The sequence below is a fragment of the Labeo rohita genome, chromosome 5, assembly GCF_022985175.1.
Source record: "Labeo rohita strain BAU-BD-2019 chromosome 5, IGBB_LRoh.1.0, whole genome shotgun sequence".
NCBI lineage: Eukaryota > Metazoa > Chordata > Actinopteri > Cypriniformes > Cyprinidae > Labeo > Labeo rohita.
Genome location: NC_066873.1, coordinates 27,205,526 through 27,232,337, shown reverse-complemented (window position 1 = coordinate 27,232,337; position 26,812 = coordinate 27,205,526). Strand labels below are relative to the sequence as shown.

General features: G+C 34.9%; 2 protein-coding genes across 4 annotated transcripts; both read left to right on the top strand.

Moving 5' to 3' along the window:
- Positions 1-3,593, top strand: ungb (uracil DNA glycosylase b). The gene is made up of 8 exons (XM_051110410.1): positions 1-49; positions 302-391; positions 609-778; positions 876-971; positions 1,054-1,151; positions 1,266-1,354; positions 2,293-2,471; positions 3,112-3,593. The coding sequence occupies exons 2-8, from the start codon at positions 382-384 to the stop codon at positions 3,250-3,252; spliced, it is 783 nt and encodes a 260-aa protein (XP_050966367.1). The 5' UTR covers positions 1-49; positions 302-381; the 3' UTR covers positions 3,253-3,593.
- A 364-nt stretch (positions 3,594-3,957) lies between these two features.
- On the top strand, positions 3,958-26,538 carry myo1hb (myosin IHb). Of its 3 annotated transcripts, none has more exons than XM_051110359.1 (32): positions 3,958-4,141; positions 13,517-13,678; positions 14,113-14,228; positions 15,509-15,707; positions 15,835-15,915; positions 15,992-16,171; positions 16,251-16,349; positions 16,451-16,564; positions 16,736-16,807; positions 17,421-17,540; positions 17,650-17,717; positions 18,128-18,233; positions 18,388-18,468; positions 18,546-18,637; positions 20,542-20,636; positions 20,724-20,770; positions 20,876-20,956; positions 21,598-21,703; positions 21,799-21,916; positions 22,093-22,206; positions 22,312-22,388; positions 22,507-22,575; positions 22,651-22,735; positions 23,455-23,617; positions 23,723-23,806; positions 23,889-23,982; positions 24,102-24,157; positions 24,383-24,518; positions 24,786-24,856; positions 25,040-25,137; positions 25,252-25,351; positions 25,514-26,538. In XM_051110359.1, exons 1-32 carry the CDS (start codon positions 4,121-4,123, stop codon positions 25,538-25,540), a joined length of 3,132 nt encoding a protein of 1,043 aa, XP_050966316.1. In that variant the 5' UTR covers positions 3,958-4,120; the 3' UTR covers positions 25,541-26,538. The 3 variants fall into 3 exon arrangements, with proteins under 3 accessions (XP_050966316.1, XP_050966317.1, XP_050966318.1); XM_051110360.1 differs by lacking the exon at positions 3,958-4,141 and adding an exon at positions 5,278-5,307; XM_051110361.1 differs by lacking the exon at positions 3,958-4,141 and adding an exon at positions 11,071-11,133.
- Positions 26,539-26,812: the final 274 nt, after the last annotated feature.

Genomic DNA, 26,812 nt, shown 5'->3' with positions numbered 1-26,812 from the left:
TTCCTGGATAATAGGCCTTTGAGTCAAAAAGGATAAACTAGGGTCAAAGGTGAAGTAAATTTCTTTTTTTTTTCTTTACCTTATGTTAATATGTCAGAAATGTTAATGTTTAAATAATATCTATAGCTAAATAAATCACAAAGGAAATACCACCATATTTAAAACTTAGTAATCAACACAAGATCATGTCATATCTCTGGTTAAACGTTAACGGTTACAGTTACAGTCATGGTTTAGAGTTGAAGTTTCGCTTTCAATTTTGCTCATAGTTGAGCAAAGCTGCATTTGCATGACATGGCAGGATAACGGTGATGCAGCAGTATTTGTGAAGTGGTCTCAGAAACAACAACCAACACATACACATCTTTTCTTACTTTGGAGATGTCAAAAGGTAAGTCACGTTTTTTAATACTTTTAACAAGTTCTGCATTTATCTGTCTCTTTTAGGTAATTACTGTAAAAAAATAATATATTTTCAAACTTTTCTTGCATTTCCTGGTATTTCACTATGTGCCATACTTAATACAGTCATTTCATAAACAGTCCGGAATATAAGTGTATGTTATTCCTATGATTTCTTCTCTTAAATGATAATGCATCCTGCAAAGAGCAAGTTAGCGGTGAGAACATGCAGCTCAGTGAGGAACAGCTGCATCAGATAGAGCAAAACAGACGCGCTGCACTGGAACGACTGGCCAAACGAAATGTACCTGTACCCGTTGGTGAAAGCTGGCGAAAAAAAATTGGGACTGAATTTACGAAACCTTATTTTACAAAAGTAAGTGGTACTCAGTGAGACATCATCAAAATGAAAATAAAAAGATGAAGTTAACTAAAAAAAAAAAAAAACTTCCTGTATTGCTTCTTTTTTCCAGCTAATGTCTTTTGTTACAATGGAGAGGAAATGCTTTACTGTGTATCCCAGCCCTGAGCAGGTGTTTCATTGTACAACTCTGTGTGCAATTGAAGATGTAAGTTCCTTAATATGTAAAAAGGAAGAGATATGAGAGATTAGCGCATTTAAATATACTCAGTTTGTATTTGTGTTGACAGGTAAAAGTGGTCATTCTTGGACAAGACCCCTATCACCATCCAGGTCAGGCTCATGGTTTGGCCTTCAGTGTGCTGAGGCCTAAACCTCCTCCTCCTAGGTACCACATTGTACTGAACTGTGAAAATATCTATCTATTGTTTATCACACGACAGTGATATCTTACAGTACTCTAATGACAACTCTGTATGTTCACCTGCTTTACTTATTGCAGTTTGGAAAACATATTTATGGAGCTGAAAGAAGATATTGTTGGCTTCCGGCACCCAGGTCATGGAGACCTCACAGGATGGGCTAAACAGGGTAGACAATCAACATAACATTACTATTCAAATGTTTGGGGACACTAAGTTTTTTTTAAGAAATCAAAACTTTTATTCAGCAAGACATTCATATTATTAAAAGAAATGACATTTCAAATAAATACTGTTCTTTTGAACTTTCTATTCATAAAAGAATCTTAAAAAAAGGTGTCACACTGGAGCTCAACTGTTTCTAACATTGATAATAAAAATGATTTATGAAAGATCATGTGAAACAAGGCTGAAGCCGTCACACGTATAAATGCTGGTCACATTTATACGCTGATCCTTCATAAATAGCACAAAACCAGTCTCAAGTAGCACGGGTATATTTGTAGCAATAGCCAACAAAACATTGTGTGGGTCAAAATTATTTTCCTTTTGTGCCAAAAATCATTAGGATATTAAGTAAAGATCATGTTCCATGAAGATATTTTGTAAATTTCCTACTGTAAATATATCAAAACTTAATTTTTGATTAGTGCATTGCTTGAACTTCAATTGGACAACTTTAAAGGCCATTTTCTCAACATTTTGACTTTTTTGCACCCTCAGATTCCAGATTTTCAAATAGTTGTATCTCGGCCAAATATTGTCGTATCCTAACAAACCATAAATCAGTGGAAAGCTTATTTATTTACTTATGTGTAAATTTCAGGACTTTTAGGAGTGGTTTTGTGGTCCAGGGTCACACATTTTATTTTAATATACTATTTAAATAGAAAACAGGTATTTTAAATTGTAACAGTATTTCACAAAATATCAATTTATTGTATTTTTGATCAAATAAATACATAGAGTTCTTCAAAAAAATCTTACTGACCCCAACCTTTTGAACAGTAGTGCATGTATATAAGTGATTCATCAAGGTTTTATGAGTTATCATTGTAAAGCTACCTGTTTAATTATGTTTAATGTCAGTGTTTTTTCTATTGTCAGGTGTTCTGCTGCTGAATTCTGTGTTAACAGTGAGGGCTCATCAACCCACCTCTCATGAGGGTCAAGGCTGGGAGATCTTCACAGATGCTGTGGTCCTGTGGCTCAGCAGGAACCTCAATGGCCTGGTCTTTCTGCTTTGGGGCTCTTATGCTCAGAGGAAAGGCAGAGTGATTGACAGAGTAGGTTAATAGAGACAGAATTATGAACTGTAAATATATTTCTGTCATTACATCTCTCAGAGTATGTACATGAAATAACCCCCATATAGCAAACATGAATCACCTTGTAGCAGATCTAAACAGGTGGAGCTGGGGAAGGTGAAGGGTTTCTAAAGCACGCTGCAACTGCTACAGCAAGCACTAGTCATTTATTTGAATGTTGAACAGTGAGCTCATTGGCTACCGATACAGGAGAGAACCAGTCAGCTGTGCCATGTGATAATGATGTCATCATGCCAGATTGAGTTAGACCTATCAGATTGCGCCATCTAGAGTTTCATGCCAGAACTTTGTATTTATCAGTAATAAAGGTGCACTTAGTATTTTTTTGACTAAAGCTTACACAAGAGATAAATAGAACATTTAAAAAGTATGTTAACATTCATGTAGATTCACTGAAACATTAAAGCAGTTTTATTTTACATAGAGCAGATGTCTTGTGAGGGCCACTGTATTTTTGTAATCAGAACGTTACTGTTATTTGACACTTGTGTGCTAGTGGTAAGAATAATCATGATTACTGTAAATATTGCAACTAAAAAATGCACCTTATGATACGGTAGTTAAAAAAATATATGATGGTCTGTTTTTTCTTTTCCAGAAACGTCATCGTGTCCTTGAGACTTCACATCCATCACATTACTCAGCACATTTAGGCTTCTTTGGATGCAGGCACTTCTCTAAAACTAACACGCTACTTAAAGCATCCGGAAAGAAGCCGATTGATTGGACAGCTCTCTGACATTATGTTATTTATTTTTTTAAACTCTTTTTTTTTTTGTAAAACAGAGAGGCTGTGAAAATTAAATATTATACATTAAATGTTTTGTATTGCATAGTGCAGTTATGGTGCAAATGGGTCACAGCCACCGGCTGAACTTGAAATCATCTATGTTGTTATATCTACATGTTGACCTTGTAAACATGTTGTGAAATATATTCATAAACGGTATTCATATTCATTCATTGTACACCACATATTTCAGCTAAACGTTAAAAACTAAAAAGTGTTGTTTGATCATTTTAGAACTATAAGTTAAGAACTAGCGACATTAATCCCTTTAAAGAGGTTTAAACTACTGCCACAAATCTGTGAATGTGATTTTAGGTAATTTTGCACAGATAGAAGTAGTACAGTGTAGAGAAATATGTAATATTATTAAGCACAGCCCTCAAGTAAAGTTTAAAATGACAGCACAATCCTGATTTACAATTAATTAATTTGACTTTTACAAAAATAAATTAATAAAATAAAATGAATTACAAAATGACACTGTATATTTAGATTACAACACTGTGTAGTCTGCCTTGAGCATTTGGGAATGAGGCCAATCTCAAACTAAAAAAAGAAAAGAAAAATAGGACACTACGACAGCCCATGTAGAGCATGTTTCATAGTGGGATGTCCATAAATCCAGGTGATGCAGCCATAATAAGCAGTGTCCCACTTCAACTCTTCTTGGACCTTGCCTTTTTTCTAATGCTGGACACCAGCGCACATACAGTGCTCTACCCCTCTCTGCACCACTGGCACTGCCCCATTCTCTCTCGGGACTCCCAATTGAAACAAACCAAACAGGACGCAAATTTTGTCTTGCTCTCATCAAAACATGTACTGCCTGAACTCAAAGGTAAGATCTATCAACTGTGCCTAGTAATGATTTTGCTCTGGAGACAGTTTGCAGCTTATTTCTTGACGCTGGGCTGTTGACCTTTACCTATATTGGATAAGTTATACATAATAATTTGTTCAGTAATGCATAATTAAAATTATATTGGTTTGTTATTATATGTGATTATATCTATCTATATACTGTCAAACTAATAATTTTAATATTGCTAACAGCATGGCATTTGCACTTGTAAGTTAAATTACAAATGTAAAATACAAATGAACAGTTCTTAAAGTCGTGGAGGTTATATAATTCTTGAAAACTAAATAATTTCTTCCAATGTTTATATTATAGTCTAATAAAACTTTAAGCTGTGTAACACCTTGTAATCTTTGAGGGTCTTGAGGGTCAGTTTAGTTCCTTTTTATCTTGAGTATGTTGTGTTTGGTTACACGAGGTCATCTGTTTTAGCACTGTATCGACTTGCACCACTAACGTATAAATTAGGTTAAAGGTGTAGTCGGGGACACTAATTAGGGCTATGAATATTAACATGGGCATTTTGTGCTGCTGTGGAATTTCCGATCTCTTGGGCTGTGCTGTGATTCCACGGATCATTTTACACCATGATGTATATTTCAGAATTAATTTTTCATAACTATCTGTGTGTCTTTTTCACGTCATCTGTTCTTTTATATTTAGTCTTTTATTTATTTAAAGGAAATTAACTAATCAGCGTTGTGTAAAGCTAAATGATTAGTAATCAGACCAAGATTGTGGGATGTTATAGTTTACCTTTGGAATCTTGTCTACTGCGCAGTCATTGGAGAAGTCTTGCTTAAAACTCCGAACAAAATTATGAATTTAAAATAACAAAGACTGTGTATGGTATAAATCGCCCAACGCTGCAACGTCAGTTTAACCAATGGCGTGAGCTCTGGGGTGGGACTATCTATTGGCTTGCTTGAGATGATCAGGAAACTTTTTTTTCTTTTCTTTTTTGGAAACATGTTTGGAAACAGGCAGGACTTAGGACTGCAGTTGTGTTTGCTGGTGCTATATTGACACAAAAACTACAAATTTTATTATTTTTTTTTAAAGAAAACTTGATAGATAGATGCTTGATAGGAATCTGGCTGATTTGGAATTCACAAAGAAGGGCAAAATGGATGATATGGCGCTTCGTAAGTAAATATGATTTAATATGTATGGTACAAATACATGTAACACATGGAATGAAAGTCTGATTATTGTCTGCAAACCAGTTAAAATTGGTTTATTAATCAGTTATTTTAACTTCTTCACATAATTCTGACAACATTCATGAGAACAAAACACAAATGTTGTTAAGATTCTTGCTGAAAATCCTGGTTTAGTTTGGGCAACTGCAAATGCCTTTTGTTCCTCGGACAGTTTTTTTTTGCACTCTTCTCCTTGATTTGTTATAACTTTTGGCAGTCTATATTACTCCAAATATTTTCTCAGTCAGACTGATTAGTACAGCCCAAAACATGACAATAATTGATCATTTTCAGCAGCAATAATTGGCAAAATTTGCAAGTTACATTTGGTTCAGTGGCAGTGTTTACATTCTGTGCTGCCAATATGGCCGACTGATGATGCGTTATGAAAACACTCAGTCAGTTACATGATTTCCTTTAGAATCTTTGGATGTAGGCACTTCTCTAAAACTAACACACTACTTAAAGCATCAGGAAAGAAGGCAGTTGATTGGACAGCTCTGAAATTACATCAAATGAAAAAAAAAAAAAAAAAAAAAAAAGCTGTGAAAATTAAATATTATACATTAAATGTTTTGTTTTGCATAGTGAGATTATGCTGCAAATGGGTCACAGCTGCCCTCTGCTGAACTTGAAACATCTATGTTGTTATATCTACATGCTGACCTTGTAAACAAACTGTTGTGAAATTCATTATTAACTGTATTCATCTTCATTCACTGTACACCACATATTTAAGCTAAAAGTTAAAAACTGTGTTTTTTAAAAGTGTTGTTTGATCATTATCTAATCATAGGTTAAAAACTAGCGACATTATTAATTATTGTCCGCAAACCAGTTCTTTTAGACGTTTTGATTAAGCGAACCAGTTAAAATTGGTTTATTAACCAGTTATATTTATTGCACTAAGTTCGAACTGTTTTAAAAGACTTAGTCAGCTTTGGTCAACTGGTTCAACTGGTTCAATGAAAAAAAAAAACGGTTCAAAAGAACGATTCGTTCATGAATTAGACTGTTTACGCAATGGCATTGACAATAGAGGGTTTGCACTTACCTCAATTACTTGGATGTGCGGCCATATTGGAGATACTCAGATGTAAACAACAGCATGGATTGCACGGTTAATGTACTACTTTTGACAAACTTAAGCTAATAGGTGGTAAAGATGCGTACGAGCGGTATTAATTAAGATATTAGCTGATTTCACCTACCTGACCAGAAATGATAAGAACAAACATGAATGTTGTTAAGATTCTTGCCCTGAAAATCCTGGCTTAGTCTGGCCAACCACAAATGCCACAGTCCTCAAAATGTTTTTCCCGGCCCAATTAGTACAGCCCAAAACATAGTTTTTAGCTTTAGACCATTTCCAGCAGCAGAAATCAACAAAATTTGCAAGTTCTGTTCAGTTCAGAGAGATTGTTTACATTTTGTGCCACCAATATGGCCGACTGATGACGCGTCCTGTAAACACTCAATTACATGATTTCCCTTTAGATTCAGCTGATTAATGGAAATATATCTCAAGACATGAAAGTTGAAACTAAGATTACATGAGTGAAGAAAGTGGGGCAGCTGAACCTATACATTACCTGAGGAAGGCTAGTACTTACACACCTTTACAGTAATAAGGTAAACATCCGCTGACTCAGGTTCCATCAGTCAAAGTGATTACACATCTATCAGTTTGTAAAAATAAAATAGAGGCAATTTTACACCAAATGGGCTAAGAGCCACGGGCCTCGTATTGGTGAGTGGGTAGTAATTAGCAGAAAACAGATCCACCTAATCAAAGATCAGTAACTAGACTCCAACAATGTAATTTTGTGCAGAAGAAGACAGGTAGGAAGGGAGGGAGTAGGGTGTTAGCTCAGGTTTCCACAGCCTTGTGTTACACATGGTGGGGCAGCGGCCTCTAAGGAGAGGCGCTGAATGAGATCTTCTCTTGCTGCCCCTCCATGAATCATTCAGCATCTTGGAGCAGACCATAAGCCGAGTTTAGTAGTGGTGCTTAAACTGAAATAAATTCATGAGAACAAGGGATAGAAACATGTGCGATAGAGACGAAGAGTGAGAAAGAAAAAAAGAGTTGAATTGATCAGGACCGAATGTGAAGTGGATCCGTCATGCCAGCGCAAACTGGACGCTAAAGGCCCTTTAAACTTCTAAACCCTGGACAAATAGTAGGAAAATTATAATTCGTCCCTTCTGGAAAAGCAATGGATGCTGAGGTAATTCAGGAATATTTTATTTGCTTCTTTGTCTGCATTTGTCATGTGTTTAAACTTTAAATACTTATAACCTGTGCAGATTTTTGTCTGATTTGGCCTAGCACACACACACACACACACACATTTATATATATATGAAGAGTTCAGATGCAAAACCAGCTAAAAGCCATCTCGGTCAAAAATGAGATAATGATACTGAGTGAATGCTCGCGACACATATTATACGTCCATCAAATATTTTTTCTTTAAACTCGCTAAAATACCAGCCTCAGCCCAATCAGAAGTACCGGTACTTACATAGAAACCTATGTATCTGAGCCTGATAAAAATGCATTTTTTAAAGAAAGACGTCAGATGGATTTAGCTGGTTTTGCATCTGAACTCTTCATATATATATATATATATATATATATATAGTTTGAATCAGATAATAAACAGAAAAACTTAGACAATATCAGAAGCATATTTTATACTTATAATTAATTATAATAATATTACTTATAATACACAAACTGACAAAAAGTGTTATATATATTTTTATGCTATATATTTATGTATAGTATATATATTATACTTATATATTTATATTTATTCCTCTTTGTTTAAAAAACAGATTTATGAAATTTTATGAAAATAGGACTCAAAATGGGACTACAAAATGAAATTTGTCAGATTTGTGAGATTGGACAGATTTTTTAATTAATTAATTAATTAATTTCCTTTTTGGAAAAAGTTAAATTGTTGTTTTGCAGAAAAATTGAATTCTCTCAAAGACTTTAAAATTTAAAATATTAAAAATAGAGCAGATAATTAAAGATAAAAGGCATAAATAGTAGAGGTTCAAGAAGGTAAATTCAGATTTAGCTTTTATACAGCAAATATTTGTCAGGTCTTTGTGTAGTGGCCGTTATAAAAGAATGTGGGCCAGTGACCAATGATGAGCTCCTGCTCTTTCCGAAGTCTCAAGCCATATTGTGAGCTGAGCACTGGGATCCTGTGACATACCGGAGTTTTGGGACAATAGAATGGCCTCTCAGATGATGGTCAGTTAGCCAGATAGACTTTCCTTCTCGGTTAAAATCAGCTTTAATGTCTCAGTGACTCACTTGGAAATACAGCAGGATGTATCTAATAACAGTGACACCAAAGTGGAAATCTAAGTCATCATGGAAATTAACCTTTTGGGTTTTTTTTTTCTAATTCAGACCTGATCGGTTTTAATTATAAGAACTCTACACAATGATAGTAAGAATAATATGTTTATACATAATATATAATGCATCATATTGTGTGTGTGTATTATTATATTCAATTATTATGATATACGTTATATTGTAGTTTAATAGTTTTTGCAGTTTATATACATATTCTGATGCAGCTAACTAATGGTAAAGCTAAAAAAGTGTGTCAGTTGGGTATCTGTAACAAGAAATGTCCTAAAGTTTAAAGTTGAGATCATGATTGTCTTTTAAACGGATGCACTACATGACATACTGTGTGTAATGAGAGAAGAACATTGACAGACTGCCAGAGACTTGGCATCCCCTCTTGGCTTTAGTTTGAGCGCTCTATGCCAGCTGATAGACAGGACTCAAGTGTAATGCCAGCTTTATCTTTCAGAGCATTTCCTTGTCTTTGCACTTTCGCTTTTGTGGTGCACAACTGACTGACAGCTAACTTAAAGCGTTTTATCTTAGTAATGTTGTCAATAACTGTTTAACCCTCTAAAGCCTGACATAGAATTTTTTTTCCATTGAACAGTTTGTTGAACATTTAGACCAAATACTTACTAATACATAATATACCAGTAAATTGTATATACCATAATATACAAGCCTGCATTTATTTGATCCAAAGTACAGCAAAAACAGTACAATTTTGAAATATTTTTACTATTTAAAATAACTGTTTTCTATTTGAATATATTTTAAAATGTAATTTATTCCTGTGATCAAAGCTGCATTTTCAAACAGTTGAGTACATTTTTTCAGGATTCTTTGATAAATAGAAAGATCAAAAGATCATTTTTTGTAACATTATACACTATGCCTTTCAAAAGCTTGGAGTAAGTTTCATTTTTTTTCTTTTGGGAAAGAAATTATAGAAATTAATACTTTTATTTAGCAAGGATGCTTTAAATTGATCAAAAGTGATAATAAAGACATTTATAATGTTACAAAAGATTTCTGTTTCAGATAAATGCTGTTCTTCTGAACTTTCTATTCATCAAAGAAACCTGGAAAAATTCTGCTCAGCTGTTTTCAACATAATAATAATAATAAATGTTTTTTTGAGCAGAATACTAGAATGATTTCTGAAGGATCATGTGACTGGAGAAATGATTCAGAAATAATTCTGCTTTGAAATCACAAGAATAATTTACATTTTAAAATATATTCAAATAGAAAACAGTTATTTTAAATAATAAAATATTTCACAATTTTACTGTTGTTGCTGTACTTTGGATCAAATAAATGCAGGCTTGGTGAGCAGAAGAGACTAATTAAAAAAACATTTAAAATCTACTGTTTAAAAACTTTTGACTGGCACTGTATATATTTAAAAAGAAAGTAAAATAAAGGTTGATATTATATTTGATACATCAGGCTTTTATGGATCATATAGTATGATGTAGGAGAACATAGATTTCTTACTCAAGTTGAAAAAAAAACTGGTTTGTTTAATTCATAGGCCCAAACTAAACAAAGCTTTGCCATTTGGTGCATTTGCTCATTTCTATATGGCCAAAAAGTAAGATGAAATTTCAGTAACTTGTAATGTAAATCAATGAGATCTTTAGATCTTTAAAATGAGGTCTTTAAAACAATATAGCTAACTACTTGAAATGCATTTAATATACTGTAGGTTGTCACTCTATATTTCCAATTAATGTCTTAGTAAAATGATATTTAAATGTTACGTGATGATTTAGAAATGTACAAATAAGAATTCCCTAGATGGTCATTTCTGTATCAAGTATGATTCAGTATGGCTTTACAAGTAATCCCAACTGGTCAGTTTTATGAGGTATTATTAGTCATATTTGTGTGTGTGAGTAATAAAGAGAGAGGGAGAGTATGTTTGCCATCTGTTCTTAGAGGTAAATCAAGCATCGGTATCACCAGACAGGAATAGTTCATTTATTGGGAGTTTTTGTATGTCCGTGACCTTGGCCCAAATTCCATCCCATGACAGGAACAGAGAGGAACCGTGTAATCTTGGATAGAAATAGATTTGCCCTGAGGTTTAAGGGAACTAAGATAGGACAAACCTATGCTGAGCCGAGCTTTTCAGGATGCTAGACAATAAATCCATAACGATTTCTGTTTCGGACAGATGTTTCTCGACACACACATGCACACAGTCCCCCGCTTCCTTAGCAAACTTTTTATTAATGACTTCCCATGGTGGAAGTGGTGAGTGTGATATGACATTGTTTCCTGTTGTACTTGAAATAATCACAGATGCTCTTTACAAAACTGGATAAGATCACACAATTCCCACATCAGTACACAGAGAAACATTCACTGCACTAAAGGTAAGGGCTCTCACTTTACTTTGTGTAAACTATCTTTTAAAAACCTTTTAAAAAATATTCCAGGTCCAAAAATGACCTATAATACAAGAGAAAGCAAAATGTACACATTTTGTTTGTGTAAAATATAATGCAGATGTTGATGTAAATTTATTCTTGTAGTGATACTGATTAAAGCATGTTGATGCAGCTGGACTAATGGTGATATGATGTGCCTCTCAGCAAATTAACTCCGTAACTGTCTCTCAGTTTTTTTATGTAACAGTTAAGAAGTAGAATGACTCAGGAACAGAGTGTCAAACTGAGAATTACAGTGTTTCAGCAGCTAAAATGTATACTTTTCTTTAAAGGAGAAGTCCACTTCCAGAACAACAATTTACAAATAATTTACTCACTCCCTTGTCATCCAAAATGTTCATGTCTTTCTGTCTTCAGTCGTAAAGAAATTATGGTTTTTGAGAAGAGCATTTCAGGATTTTTCCTCCATATAATGGTATGGTGATATGGTGATAAGTTTGAACTTCCAAAATGCAGTTAAATGCAGCTTCAAAAGGCTCTAAACAATCCCAGCTGAGGAAAAAGGGTCTTATCTAGCGAAACAATCTGTAAATTTTTTTAAAAAATAAAAATTTGTATACTTTTTAAGCAAAAGCTTGTGTAGCCACTAGGCAGAACCTGATTTTACCAAGTACAACGTGTTCCTGGATCAACATATTTGTTGACCCTGGAACAACATTGTGATTAACAAATCAGATTTGAAAAAACTGTTTATAATTTTTGTGAAGTTTAGGCTTACAAGCAGTGTTTAGTGGTTGTACATCAGTGTCATTCATCTATCATTTCCTCTGATTTTAGGGATTACTCATAGGTAAGTTTAGGTTTAGGTGTAGGGATGTGGTCAAGATTAAAATTTTGGATTAAAATGTTGTTCCAGGGTCAACAAAATATGTTGACCCAGGAACACATCTAACTCAGCAAAATCAGGACGTGCATATAACTAGCTCTGGGATGCGTGTTCATGACGCTACGAATCACGTCTAAGTTAGGTAGATTATGGCGAAAAACCTCCATCTTATTTTCTTCTACAACTTCAGAATCGTCCGACATCGTTGTACCTTTTTTTGTTTGTAAACAGCGTTTGACTTACTTGCACTCTTTGCACGTTCGCTTTGTAAACACTGGGTCTGTAGTCCTGCCACGTTCCGCGTGACCTTTCGACGTGATTCAATAGTACGTAGTGTTGTGGACGTGCATCCCAGAGCTAGTGCTACACAAGCTTTTGTGCTTGAAAAGTATACAGTTTATTTTTTATTTTTTGAAAAAAATGAGTGATCATTTTGCTAGATAAGACCCTTCTTCCTCGGCTGGGATCGTTTAGAGCCCTTTGATGCTGCATTTAAACTACATTTTGGAAGTTCAAAATCGGGGGATCAATGAAGACCATTATATGGAGAAAAATCCTGAAATGCTTTCCTCAAAAAACATAATTTCAGAACAGACAGAAAGACATAAACATCTTGGTTGACAAGGGGGTGAGTGAATTATTGGAAATTGTTGTTCTGGAAGTGGACTTCTCCTTTAACAAAACTTTTTTTCTTTGGTTAATTTTTTTTTTAATTATTTAGACTTTGAATGTATTGTTAACACTTGCAATATTTGTACAATATATAAAAAAATCCCATAACATTTTCATGGCCATTTATATGATAATAGTATGGTTATAGTTTAATAGTTTTTGCTTCCAAAACCATACATTTCTAAAATATTTGACAGTAAAAATTTCACCAAATATGTTAAGGTATGGTTAGGTAACCACAAAAAAAAATCCTGTAAAAATTACATTTTTTGTTTAGGTGATTATAATTTATATTATGTTAATTTTTAGGGCTATTTACTACTTTCAAAAAACTTTTCAGAGGACTTATGATTTTATCAACACACAAAAATAATATCCTTCCTGTTTGTCAGCCAGGGTGGACCCTGCCGTTCTTAGTCTTGATTGATGAATGTCCCTTTCGACGGACTGTGCAGACAGAAAAACATTTTAGATTAGATAAGTAAGGCTGGCTCAGATAGTTCATGACGTATTGTTGACAGGATTTGTTCAAGGCCACATCTAAAATTATATATTACTGGATGTAGGGTGATGTAATAAAGCCGGAGTAAAAGAAAGTTGGTGATGTTTGTGAGTGATTACTGTTAATCAAATACAATTACAAGACTTTTTATTGTGATATTTTGAAAAATATAAAAAGATCAAATAAGTAAAACAAAAAGGTGTGTATTTTTTAAATATGAAGAACTTGTTTCAGCCAACTTCGAGTGAATTTCTGGACAAAAAAAAAAATCAACTCCTTCCTTTATTTTTCATGTTTGTGATTAACAGAGTTTAGAGGAGCGCTGCCAGCGGATCCTGCAGGGGATGGAGGGGTCTTTGACGGCTCGGGATCGGGTGGGCATTCAGGACTTTGTCCTCCTGGACGCCTACACCAGTGAGACAGCATTTATGGACAACCTCAGAAAGCGGTTTAATGAGAACCTCATATATGTGAGTCCTGCATCCACTCATATGACCTCTTAGAATAGACTTTGAAAAAGGCAGGCAATGCAATATCCAGTATCACTGTTACTTTCATTATTGAGATGGGGGAGAGAATAATGTGGACTCCCATGCTGACCACAGGTCAGTGCACACAGGTAGGCTACTAAGGGAAAATGTTCTCTATACATCTAATTTGCCTTGTCGCAATGACTGGAAACTCACTTTGCTGATGATTCAGCACAGAGAATGTTTTGTTAAAGGTTATCAAGGGCACCTTACAGGGATAAACCTCCTAACTGAAACTGCTGAGACAGTTGTATTTCTTTATGATCCTTGTTTAACCTATGATAGTTCATATTTGTAACTCAGTACTCTGTTGAGGGAAAATACTGGCTTTTAGCTTTTTTCTGAAATGTTCTTTTCTTTGTTATTTCTGTTAGACCTACATTGGGACCCTCCTGGTGTCAGTTAATCCATATAAGGAGTTGGGTATCTATACCAAGAAACAAATGGACATTTATATGGGAGTCAACTTTTTTGAGCTGCCTCCTCATATGTAAGTTTGCATATATGCACCAGAAGTGACTCTGGACCACAAAACCAGTTGTAAGTTTTTTTTAAAATTGAGATTTATGCATCATATGAATGCTGAATAAATATGCTTTTTTTATGTATGGTTTGTTAGGATAGGACAATATTTGGCTGAGACACAACTATTTGAAAATCTGGAATCTGAGGGTGAAAAAAAAAAGTTGTCCAAACGAACTTCTTAGCAATCTGTATTACTAATCAAAAATTAAGTTTTGATGTATTTAGGGTATGAAATTTATAAAATATCTTCATGGAACATGATCTTTACTTAATATTCGAATGATTTTTGGAATAAAAGAAAAATCGATAATTTTTACCCATACAATGTATTTTGGGCTATTGCTACAAATATACCTGTGCAACTTAAGACTGGTTTTGTGGTCCATGGTCACATATACACTGTAGTTCAAAAGTTGTTGTTTTTTTTAATTACTTTTATTCAGCAAAGATGCATTAAAATGATCAAAAGTGACAGTAAAGACATTTATAGTGTTACAAAAGAATTCTATTTTAAAGAAATGCTGTTTTCTAAAATAGAAATGTTATTTTTATTTATAATAATATTTCATGTTTATATTCATATTTCAGTTTTTCTGTATTTTTAAATACATTCTTTTTTTAATGTTCAAAAACATAAAAAAAAACGTACTGACCCAAAGCTTTTGAATGGCACTGTTTACGTACACTGTTTATTCCCATTTACTTTTTTTTCTTGTTTATGTTCTTTTTTAAAGAACATTGATATAGATACATTTTACATTTTTATATTTATTTTACGTTTTACATATGTGAACCTGGACCACAAAACCAGTCTTATGTTGCACAGGAATATTTGTAACAATAGCCAAAAATACATCGGATGGGTCAAATTTATCGATTTTTCTTTTTTGCCAAAAATCATTAGGATATTAAGTAAAGATCATGTTCCATTAAGATATTTTGTGAATTTCCCACTGTAAATATATCAAAGCTTAATTTTGATTAGTAATATGCAATTCTATGAACTTCGTTTGGACAACTTTAAAGGCGATTTTCTCAGTATTTGGATTTTTTTGCACCATCAGATTCCAAATATCGTCCTTTCCTAACAAACCATACATAAATGGAAAGCTTATTTATTCAGCTTTCAGATTATGCATAAATCTCAATTTCAAGAAATCTACACTTATGACTGGTTTTGTGGTCCAGGGTCACATATATGTTTATTTTACATGGAGTTTAAGCATTATTTTTCTGCCCTCTCAGCTTTGCACTTGCTGACAATGTTTACCGGACAATGATTAGTGAAACCAACAACCACTTCATCCTCATCTCTGGTGAAAGTGGTGCTGGCAAGACGGAGGCCTCCAAGAAAGTCCTGCAGTTTTATGCAGTGTGCTGTCCCAGCACTAGACTCCTGGACAACGTGAGAGATCGTCTTCTTCTTTCCAATCCGGTGTTGGAGGTCAGAATTCAAGCTTTTTGTCTGGAATGAGCTATTGAAAACATTAGTACCTTCTGAAAGCACATGTTTAAAGTGTAGCACAGTATCAAGTAAAAGAATGTTAATGCTGAGCGTTTTATATCAACAGGCTTTTGGTAATGCCAAAACCCTGAAAAATGACAACTCAAGTCGATTTGGAAAGTACATGGACATACAGTTTGACCATCAGGTAAAGTCAGCTTTAAACAGAAGTAGAAGAGCGGAAAGCATTTGTTGCAAATGTAAATAAATACTTTTTCTTTCAGGGAGCAGCAGTTGGTGGCCACATCTTAAGCTACTTACTGGAGAAGTCAAGGGTGGTCCACCAAAATCATGGAGAGAGGAACTTCCACATTTTCTATCAGTTAGTTGAGGGAGGGGAGGATGAGCTTCTCCGTTGGCTTGGTTTGGAGCGAAACTGTCAGAACTACCGTTACCTTATTCAGGTAAGAAGCGCAGATATTTCTTTGTACTTTTTGAAATTAAAATAAATGCATAGACATATCAGAGCTGTTTTCTGGACAGGGAGAATGTGCCAAAGTGAGCTCCATTAATGACAAGAGTGACTGGAAAACTGTACAGAAAGCTCTTACTATCATTGAGTTTAGTGAAAAGGATATAGAGGTAAGATGCTTTCAGATTAATTGGAGTTAGAGCATGTTGATTGGAGTTTTGTTGCTATTTAGAAAGAGAAATCAGTGTTTAATATGTTTGGTCTTTTTTAGCATCTGTTTGCAATCATTGCCAGTGTCCTTCATCTCGGCAATGTTCACTTTGAGGCCAGTGCTATGGGTTATGCCAAATTAAACAGCAATGCAGAAGTACACTGGCTGTCAAAGGTACTTTCAACTGACACTTCGGTCAAGTTTTCGAATAGTTATGTGTTAGACGTTTTATGGTTTACACTGTAATGCAAATATTGACCTCTTCGTCTTATTTTATTGTTGTTTGTTGTTGTTCTTGCAACCCATTTCTTCTCTCCTTCTTTTCTTTATTCTTTTTCGTGTTAGTTATTGGGCATCCCCTCAAACATGTTACAGGAGGGTTTAACTCACAGAAAGATTGAAGCCAAAGCAGAAGAGGTGAGACTTGTATGACACATTAGTTGTTACATAAAAAGCATGTTTTACATTGCTGTACAGTATGCGTTTTTTGGACAATTAGTATTAAATGGTAAATAAAATTATAGTTTTGTCATTAATTACTCACCCTCACATTGTTCCAAACCCGTAAGACCTTTGTTCATCTTCCTGCATAGACAGCAACGTTCAAGGCCCATAAAGGTAGTAAGGACATTAATGAAATCATCAGTGGTTCAACTGTAATGTGAAAACAAAAATAAAAATTCTTGTGAACGCATGTCAAAGACTGACACGGAAGAGAAGTAACTGTTGAATAAAGTCATTAGTTTTGTTTTCTTTGCATATAAAAGGTATTCTTGTAGCTTCATAAAAAAACGGTTGAACCACTGTTGTCACTTGGACTATTTTAACAATATCCTTACTACCTTTCTGGGCCTTGAACGTGTCAGTTGCGTTGCTGTCTATGCAGGGTCAGAGAGCATTTTGGGTGAACAATACTTTTACATTTACAATGATTTTAGAGTTGTTTTAGAGACGAAATACAAAGTATGATTTTTTTCAACATTTCCTGTACGTTAGAAATCCATGAATATGTAGTATTTATCATTTTCAGGTTCTAAGCCCTTTCACCGCTGAACATGCAAAGTATGCCAGGGATGCACTAGCCAAAGCCATCTATGGCCGCACGTTCTCATGGCTTGTTAATAAGATTAATGAATCATTGGCAAACAAGGTATGCATGGTTACATGGAATTTACAAATTTTGCTTTTTATAGTGGTTTATAAAAATACATGAATTAATTGATGGATTATTGGCTTATCAGTCTATATTATCAATGTAGGATTCAACCAGAAAGACGGTGATCGGACTGCTTGACATCTATGGATTTGAAGTGTTTGATGTGAATAGGTGACCCTGAAGCACTGCAGTCATACACACTCACTAAATACATTTATTGTAATGATTTCCTTCAAGAGAACTGTTAAAAGGGGTTAATGAGTTAACAAAACCAATTAGTAACCTTTTTATCACTTTAGTGTCAGAACAAGCCCTCTAGACATGTCTAGACACAAATAAATGGGCCATCTATCATTTAAAAGGGGTCAGTAAGGTTGCATTAATTTGATTGTAAAAGACAGTAAAGTCATAATGTTCCAGAAAAGTAGAGTTTTTTTAACTTTCTGTTCATCAAAAATGTGTCACCATTTCCACAAAAAATTAAGCAGCACAGCTGTTTTCAACATTGATAAAAATAGGAGTGCTAGATAGACATATGTTTTGATGAACTGGTATTAACCATGTGTATTATTACTCCTCAGTTTTGAACAGTTCTGCATAAACTTCTGCAATGAGAAGCTGCAGCAGCTTTTCATCCAGCTCACCCTCAAATCAGAGCAGGAGGAGTATGAGATGGAGGGAATCGAGGTGAATATTTTCAGTACATACAGCATTTATCAACAGCATGTCCTTACCTTTAGATAGTAATGTTTTGAAAGTGCTTTGGGACACAGATCTGCCTCACCTTGTGTTTTAGCATATTTTCATTAATAAACATTTTTTTCATGTTGGCATTTTTCAGTGGGAGCCAGTGCCATACTTCAACAACAAGATCATCTGTGATCTTGTGGAGGAGAAACATAGAGGCATCATATCAGTACTGGTGAGTGGAACTGATTCAAGCTGGCAAACACATCAAGACATCATAAAGACTTTATGTCATAAATCCTGCAATTAAAGGATGAAGAATGTTTGCGTCCTGGAGAAGCTACAGATTTTACATTCCTGGAGAAGTTAGAGGAGAAGATGTCGGGTCACCCTCATTTTGTCACGTGGGTAGCTTTTCACTTTACACTGATAGTTCACCCAAAAATGAAAATTCTGTTGATAATTACTATCTTAATTTGTGTTCTGAAGATGAAGGTCTTACAGGTTTGAAACGATATGAGGGTGAGTAATTGACAGAATTTTAGTTTTTGGGTGAACTCACCCTTTTAATACCAGTATTTCAATGCTATCATAGTACTAGATGATTTTATTCATTTTATTATTCTGCTGTAAGCATTAAAACAGGGGTGTCCAATCCTGTTCCTGAAGGACCATCTTCCAGCAAAGTTTAGGTTAAGGTCTCCCGGATCACTAGAAACTTCCAAGCTGGTGTGTTGGAACCGAACTCTGCAGGAAGGTGACCCTCCAGGAGTGGAAATGGACACCACTGCGTTAAAATAAATTACTAAAAATAATAATACCTAATTTTGTAGATCCTGAATGTAGATTACTTCCATTTCTGTGGATTTTACAATCATAGGCCTTAGCTAAAAATTTCTGGACCCAGAAAAATGTTTACAGTTTTGATCACAAGTACATTTAAAGGAGTGCTATTATGCTTTTTTTACTTTTTGAACTTTAGTCAGTGTGTGGTGTGTATCTTTGGGCATAAAAAAGATCTACAAAGTTACAAATCTCAAAGTCCACTCCAAAAGGAGATATTTTGTTTTTAAAAAATCCCTTTTCAAGAACTACAATGAGCGGCTCCTTTGGACTACAACGTTTGTTTTCCGCATGCAATGATATTACAGCGCAGTTCATTAGAATATCATTAAATTAAATCCAACGGAAATTCAAATTGTTGGAGGGAGGGTAGGGATGAGGTGGGGGATTAGCCTAACTTTAGCAATGCAGCACTGAGAATCACTTCAACAAGCATTGACTAGAGTAGCTGCTTCAGAGCAGTAACGTGCCGCAGACGTGTGCAGTACAGGGGGCGAAACACATGCCGAAGCTGTGATACTCCGGTTGCCGTGTCGGAGCCGTAACGCACCGCAGACGTGTGCAGTGTGTGGTAAGAGATTTATTCATCATACAGTGTAGATAGCTTCACTTATAACGCGAGTGTTTTTTAAAATGCATAAACTTGCACGAAAATAGGCTAGGCTAAACAGTGATGCTGTTCTTTGATAATGTTAGGCTGCTTTTAGCCTTATGCTGGAGCTGGTTTCAGGCAATGAAACTAAGCATGTAAATAATTAAATACATTAGAGCGATAATATCATGTATCGGCGATTTCACACCCAACACTACTGTAGCGTATTATTTACTCACCCTCCAGGCATCCTAGGTGTATATGACTTCCTTATTTCAGATGAATACAATCAGAGTTATATTAAAATTTGTACTGGCACTCCCAAGCTTTAGAATGGCATAGACGGGTGTTTCTCCTCATCAGTCCAAAACAAGTCCAATACTATGCATCCATCCATAATGAAAAAAGTGCCTCACACGGCTTTGGGGGTTTAATAAAGGCCTCCTGTAGTGAATCGATGCGTTTCTGTAAGAAAAATATCCATATTTAAAAACTCAAGAATCACTTTAATCTAGTTTGCGCTAATAATTGTACACGGAACTTGCTTCTTTGACAAGGTGGTTGCCAATCGCAACGCAGTGGGAGAGCTAACCAATCACAACACATTTCATTTTTCGGATGGCGGGCCTTCATCAAACCCGGAACTAATCGAGCCTTATGTGCCAGGCTGGGAGAGATGTATTGTAATCATGTAAATTATGTTAAAAATAATGTGTTTTTCGAACCACCAAGCATGAAAGCATGTTCTAGTACACCCCCAAAACAAAATCAAGACTTTGTAAAAGAGCATAATAGCACCCCTTTAAAGAATCTTTTATAAAGTTGCTGCAAGGCATTGCATTTACTTATTAATCAAATTCACTTTAAATTCAGGCACAAATTGGCTGACCAGAAAACACGCAAGACCCTTGAACGAGGAGATTTTCGACTCCTACACTATGCCGGAGAGGTTACTTACTCAGTTGTTGGTAAGTTACTAAATGCAAACAGTTTGAAGATGAATACTGTTTTGAAAACAACTGCTTATGTTGACTGATTTGATTTTCTCATATCAGGATTTCTCGACAAAAATAATGATCTTCTGTACAGAAACATAAAAGAGGTAGGAGGTTTTACCACAACATGCATTCTCTTGGCCTGCTATCTCTGAAAAAATGATGACTATGAAATAGACATAAATGCAGAAGTTGTTTTGTTGTTGTTTAAGGTCATGCGACAGTCTAAGAACAGTATTATACAGCATTGCTTCCATACTATCGAACCTGACGGCAAGAAAAGACCTGAGACGGTACACTCTCTCTCTCTTAAAGAATTCTGTTCTGCTCACTGAGCCTGCATTTATATGATTCAGCATACAGCAAGTATTATAGTAATATTGTGAAATATTTTTATACTATTTAAAATAACTGCTTTCTATTTGAGTATTGTAAAATGTAATTTATTCCTGTGATCAAAGCTAAATTTTTAGCATCATTACTCCAGTCCTCAGTGTCACATGGTCTTACAGAAATCATTCTAATATGCTGATTTGCTGTTCAGGAAACATTTTTTAATTAAAGATCAGCATTTATCTGAAATAAAAAGATTTTGTAACATTATACAGTATTCCATTCAAAATCTTGGAGTCAGTATAATTTTTTGACAGAAAAAGGGATGATAGAAATGCTTTAAATTGATCAAAAGTGATGATAAAGACATTGATGATGCTAAAAAGTCAGCTTTGATATCACAGGAATAAATGTAAAAATACATTTAAATAGAAAACAGTTATTTTAAATAGTAAAAATATTTCAACATTTTACTGTTTTTGCTGTAATTTTAGTATAGTATCATTATAGCTGATAACCTGTGAGCAACTCATGACCTTTATTATAACTTTACCTGCATTTAAGCTACTGACCTGTTATTTATTTATTTTTTTTGTAACAGGTAGCCACCCAGTTTAAGAGCAGCCTTGCAGGCCTCACTGAAATCCTCATGACCAAGGAGCCATGGTATGTGCGGTGCCTGAAACCCAACCACTGCAAGCAGCCAGGTGAGCCTTTCACTTCACACCTCTCGTTGGTGGTTTTGTCTGCTGAATGTTTTACAAGACTGCCAGTGACCTCTCTCTCACTCGTCTAACCTCAGACCGCTTTGATGATGTCATGGTGAGACACCAAGTCAAGTACCTGGGGTTAATGGAGCACCTGAGAGTCAGGCGTGCTGGATTTGCTTATAGGAGAAGATACGAGGTCTTCCTGAAAAGGTGTGTTTGCATTGTGTGTGTTTTCAATGGTCTTATTCAGTTTCATGCACTTGCCAGATCTAAAGTTACAGTGCATTTAGTTAGTGTTACTTTGAGCTTATCTTCTCTATCAGGCGCTGCTTCTCACTACTTCTCACCTGCGAACATCTGACGAACCTCAATGCTTATCTTTGCAGATATAAGCCTCTATGTCCTGACACATGGCCACACTGGAAGGGGACACCGGCAGAGGGAGTGCAGAGACTCATCAAACACCTTGGCTACAAACCAGACGAGTACAAGATGGGAAGGTACAAACTGTACAGGCTACTCCTGTGATACTTCTAGGACCAGAAAGGACCCCTTTTCTCCTAGTGTTTCTCGAAGTATGTATTCTTATCCTCTTATTTCTTAAGGACAAAAATCTTCATTCGCCATCCCAGGACCCTTTTTGCCACTGAAGATGCGTTTGAGATCTGCAAGCATGAATTGGGTAAGGCACCAGTAACATCTGACAAAAGAAGCCTGGCATTCCTTTAAGGTGTCGTGATGATTCTTGCAACGCCAGCTTTGCCCTGATTGGCTGGTATCTCAAATCTCTTTTGTTACAGCCACAAGAATCCAGGCCAAATATAAAGGCTACAGAGTGAAAGGAGAATACCAGAGGCAGAGGGAAGCAGGTATTGAACCTTTCTGGTAGAATACAAGAGATACTTTGGAAAAAACATACATCATTCTTATTTCATTTTTAACAGCTACCAAGATTGAGACATGTTGGCGGGGCCTTCAGGCCAGAAAAGAGAGGGAAAGGAGAGCCTGGGCTGTCAAAGTCATCAAGAAGTGAGACAATTATCATGTCAGACACTTCACTGTCAGTTACTTTTGCTTTTCATACAGACACTGAATATTGATTTCAATATTTTATGTAAATGTACACTATTGTTCAAAAGTAAGTCAGTAAGTACTTTTATTCAGAAACTATGCATTAATTTGATCGAAAGTGACCGGGAAGACATTTATAATGTTACTAATGATTTCCATTCCAAATAAATGTTTTTTAAAATAAATTTCGCTTCATCAAAGAATCCTGAAAAAAAAATGTGTTACAGTTTCCACAAAAAATATCAAAGGAATAGTTCACCCAAAAATGAACATTCTGTCATCATTTACTCATTTACATCATGTACATTTAATGTGGTTTCCACATTCTTCAAAATAAATCTTTTGTGTTTTTATTTTTGGGTGAACTATTTCTTTAAGTGTTTTTCAACTTTGGTTTTCAGCTTTGACAACAGTAAGAAATTCTTGAGCAGCAAATCAGCATATTAGAATGAATTTTGAAAGATCATGTGACACTGAAGACTGGAGTAATGGCTGCTGAAAATACAGCTTTGCCATCAAAGGAACAAATTAGGTTTTTTTAAATAAAATAGAAAACAGTTATTTTCAATTGTACTAATTTTTCACAATATTACTGAGTTTAACTGTATTTTTGGAGCAGGTAAAGGCAAATTGTATGATATTTGAGTTGTAAGAGATTTTTTTTTCCAATCCTGCAGGTTTATTAAGGGGTTCATGAACAGGAATCAGCCTGTCAGCATGGACAACTCTGAATATCTGGCCTTTGTCAGACAGAGCTACCTCACTCGACTCCAAGAGAATCTGCCAAAGTCAGTACTGGACAAAACCACCTGGCTAACTCCTCCACCCATAATGCAAGAGGTAGTGCATATATTCTTGGATCGTTTATCATTAAAACCATGCAAAGTTTTGTTTTAAAGCAGAAATTAAAATGATTTTTCACTGTAATGAAATTGAAATTTCTAGGCCTCTGTGCTTTTGCGTGAGTTGCACACACGTCTCCTCGTACGGAAGTATGTCCGAGGGATCACTGCACAACAGAAATTGCAGGTAAAATTGTTATTTCACCTCTCCCTTATCTGAATGTTTATTGGCCGGCTGGAATCCATTTACAGTTCAAATTTATTTTCAGCTGCAAATTAAAGCACTGACCAGTGACATATTCAAAGGCAGAAAAGAGAGCTACCCTCAGAGTGTATGCCAACCCTTCGCTGACACTAGGATAAGTAAGAGTTTATGAATTTTCTTGATATTCTGCAGTTTCAGTAGACCCTTCAGTGTGTAAATGCAAAGATGAGGTTATGAATAAATATTACCGCACTTTATTCATTCTTTGTCTATTAAGGTGAACAAGACATAAACATCAAAGTCTTGCAGCTGATTTGTCCTGAGGGCATTAAGGTACATGAAGCTAAGAGTGGTTTAATCCCTTTAAACAATAAAGGCCATATATATATATATATATATATATAATATGTGTGTGTGTGTGTGTGTGTGTGTGTGTATATTATTTTGCTCGTATAACTAAGAGTACAGTAGATCTGTCTGAGCTTTATTTTTCAGTCAGACAGATGTTTATATCACTGGCATGCACAGGAAACTGATGTGATATCTCCCTCTATACAGTACAGTGTTCCAGTGATTAAGTATGACAGGAATGGCTTCCGGCCACGTTTCAGACAGCTGATCTTCACTCAGGCTGCTGCATATCTGGTGGAAGAGGCCAAAATCAAACAGAGGGTGAATTACAGCTCACTCAAAGGTGAAATCTCAGTTGCCAATAACTAAATTGAGTCTGACTGTGTGAAATTTGCCATCAAGTTAGATTTACACAGGCATCTTTATGTAAAATAATATTTTTATATAGTATATGCACTACTATAAATGATCCCGTTTCATCAAAAACAGTTAACAGTTACCTTTTCTTTTAAAATCTCTTGTTACAGACCATTACTAAATTAGTCAAGTTGAGTCCAGTTCCATATAATACCATACCTTGTTTACATGAGCAATATTTGCTTTTTTACAGGGGTGTCTGTTAGCAATTTAAGTGACAACTTCCTGATTCTCCATGTCACCTGTGAGGACACAAAGCAAAAAGTAGGTGTTGAACAAATATTCTTGTCAGGAGTTTCTATATGAAATTACTGTCACGTGGTAAATTGGAAGAACTTTTGTTTACATATGTGTATGAAGTTTCTTTATGATGTTTCTGCCGAACTGTATTTGAACAACCTATCACTGAAATATATACATATATGATTGTTATATATTCTGTATTAGGGGGACCTGGTCTTGCAGTGCAGCTATCTATTTGAGGCATTGACAAAAATTTGTGTAGTGACAAAAAACCACAACCTCATCAAAGTTGTTCAAGGGAGGTAAGAAGTAATTCTATCTGAACAGCCTTGGATACTCAGTCCTGCTCACAGAGACTGTCTGTCGTATTCAACAAGAATGCATTATACATATACTGAATTGTTGTCATTTTGTAGTGTGAGGTTTGACATCCAGCCTGGCAAAGAGGGCTTTGTTGATTTTAAGAGCAGCAGTGAATCCATGGTCTACAGAGCCAAGAATGGACACTTGATGGTGGTGGGTTCTCACAATAAAATGCATGCAGCAAAATGAATACATTGGAAACAAAATGTTTAAAGTGTAATTGTAAACCACTGTATTACTATCAAAATGATACTAATGTAACTCATCTCCTGTATTTACATTTATTTTGAAGCCATTTATATTTTTATTTTGCAGGAATCTGCACGGACAAAATCTCGATGATGAAGTTTTACCTCACAAACCTTCTCAACAATGGCCTAATTAATGTACTTCAGTCAAGTTTTATTAAACACTATAACTTGCCCCAAAAGAACCTATAGAACAATGTTTTCCGAATGCATAACTTATCAAACATGCCTCATTCAACTCATCAGCTCATTAGTAGAGACTCTAAGACCTGAAATGAGTGAAAAAGTGTACTTTTGGGCAACTCCAGAACCTGGGTTGGGTGAAAAAGTGTGAATTTAAGGGACAAAACATAAAATATCACTGTAATTTATTTACCAAGATAAAATGAAAACAAGTCCAGCTGATGTATTAAAGCTGAAATTTTACTTGTTTTCTTTGTATATTACATTTAAATTCTGTATCTTAGTCTGTGTATTTGTAAAACTATGTTTTATTATAAATATATTCAATGTGTCATGAAAATGAGTGTCTTGAATCTTGCTCACTGTGCATTTTTTTTCATCTTTGAAAATCTTAAACAGTAACTGTTCATCAAAAGCTTGCGTGTTCATCATAAATTTTGTTGTCTCCCATAATGCCAAAACCTTACAACATACTGCATGCCATTTTTTGCTTCACACTGACAAACATACTAAAGATGGCTATGTATACCCAGAACACATGAACAAAACAGTGTAAACATACACAACATTGGTATATACATTGAAATATAAAATGCCATTTGATATGAGACACAGAACCTGTCATACATGTAAAATCTGTATTAAAGCTCTAATAATCATAATTTCTCAACATCCTAATGTGTGTAGCTGTTGTGGTGGTGAAATACAGCAAACATTAGCATCTGTATGCTCAATGTAATCAAGACAGTGATTATGTAGTCTGTTAATTATTTCCCTCATGCAAATTCAGTTCAGCCATTGTGTAAACTATATTTGTATTATTAATGCAGTTGTAATCAGAAGTAAATACAGTGATTCATTATTGTAGTATTTAGTGGACATTTAACATGATTTGCTGATTTTTTTTTTTTTTTTTTAAATAAAAGCTTAACAATAAACGAATATATGATGATTAATACATGTTCTGTTTTAAGTATGTGTCCCGAATTTAGTTTGGATTTTATTAAACAGTAACTTTATGTTGCCACCTCGTGGTGAATGAATGGAGGATGATTTTAATAAGTGACTTGGATGTCGACCCGCAAACTACTTAAACATTTATTCAAGTTTTTTTCTTTATATATATATATACTCGTACGCCTCTATTTATTGCTCAACGACTTTTTCAAGTTTATTTCGAGAG

Coding starts and splice junctions, on each gene's coding strand:
- ungb (XM_051110410.1), top strand. Junction 779..875: donor CGAAACCTTATTTTACAAAA/GTAAGTGGTACT, acceptor TCTTTTTTCCAG/CTAATGTCTTTTGTTACAAT. Junction 1,355..2,292: donor CACAGGATGGGCTAAACAGG/GTAGACAATCAA, acceptor TTCTATTGTCAG/GTGTTCTGCTGCTGAATTCT.
- myo1hb (XM_051110359.1), top strand. CDS start 4,121: ATGTACTGCCTGAACTCAAAG. Junction 13,679..14,112: donor TTAATGAGAACCTCATATAT/GTGAGTCCTGCA, acceptor TATTTCTGTTAG/ACCTACATTGGGACCCTCCT. Junction 15,708..15,834: donor TTTCCAATCCGGTGTTGGAG/GTCAGAATTCAA, acceptor TTATATCAACAG/GCTTTTGGTAATGCCAAAAC.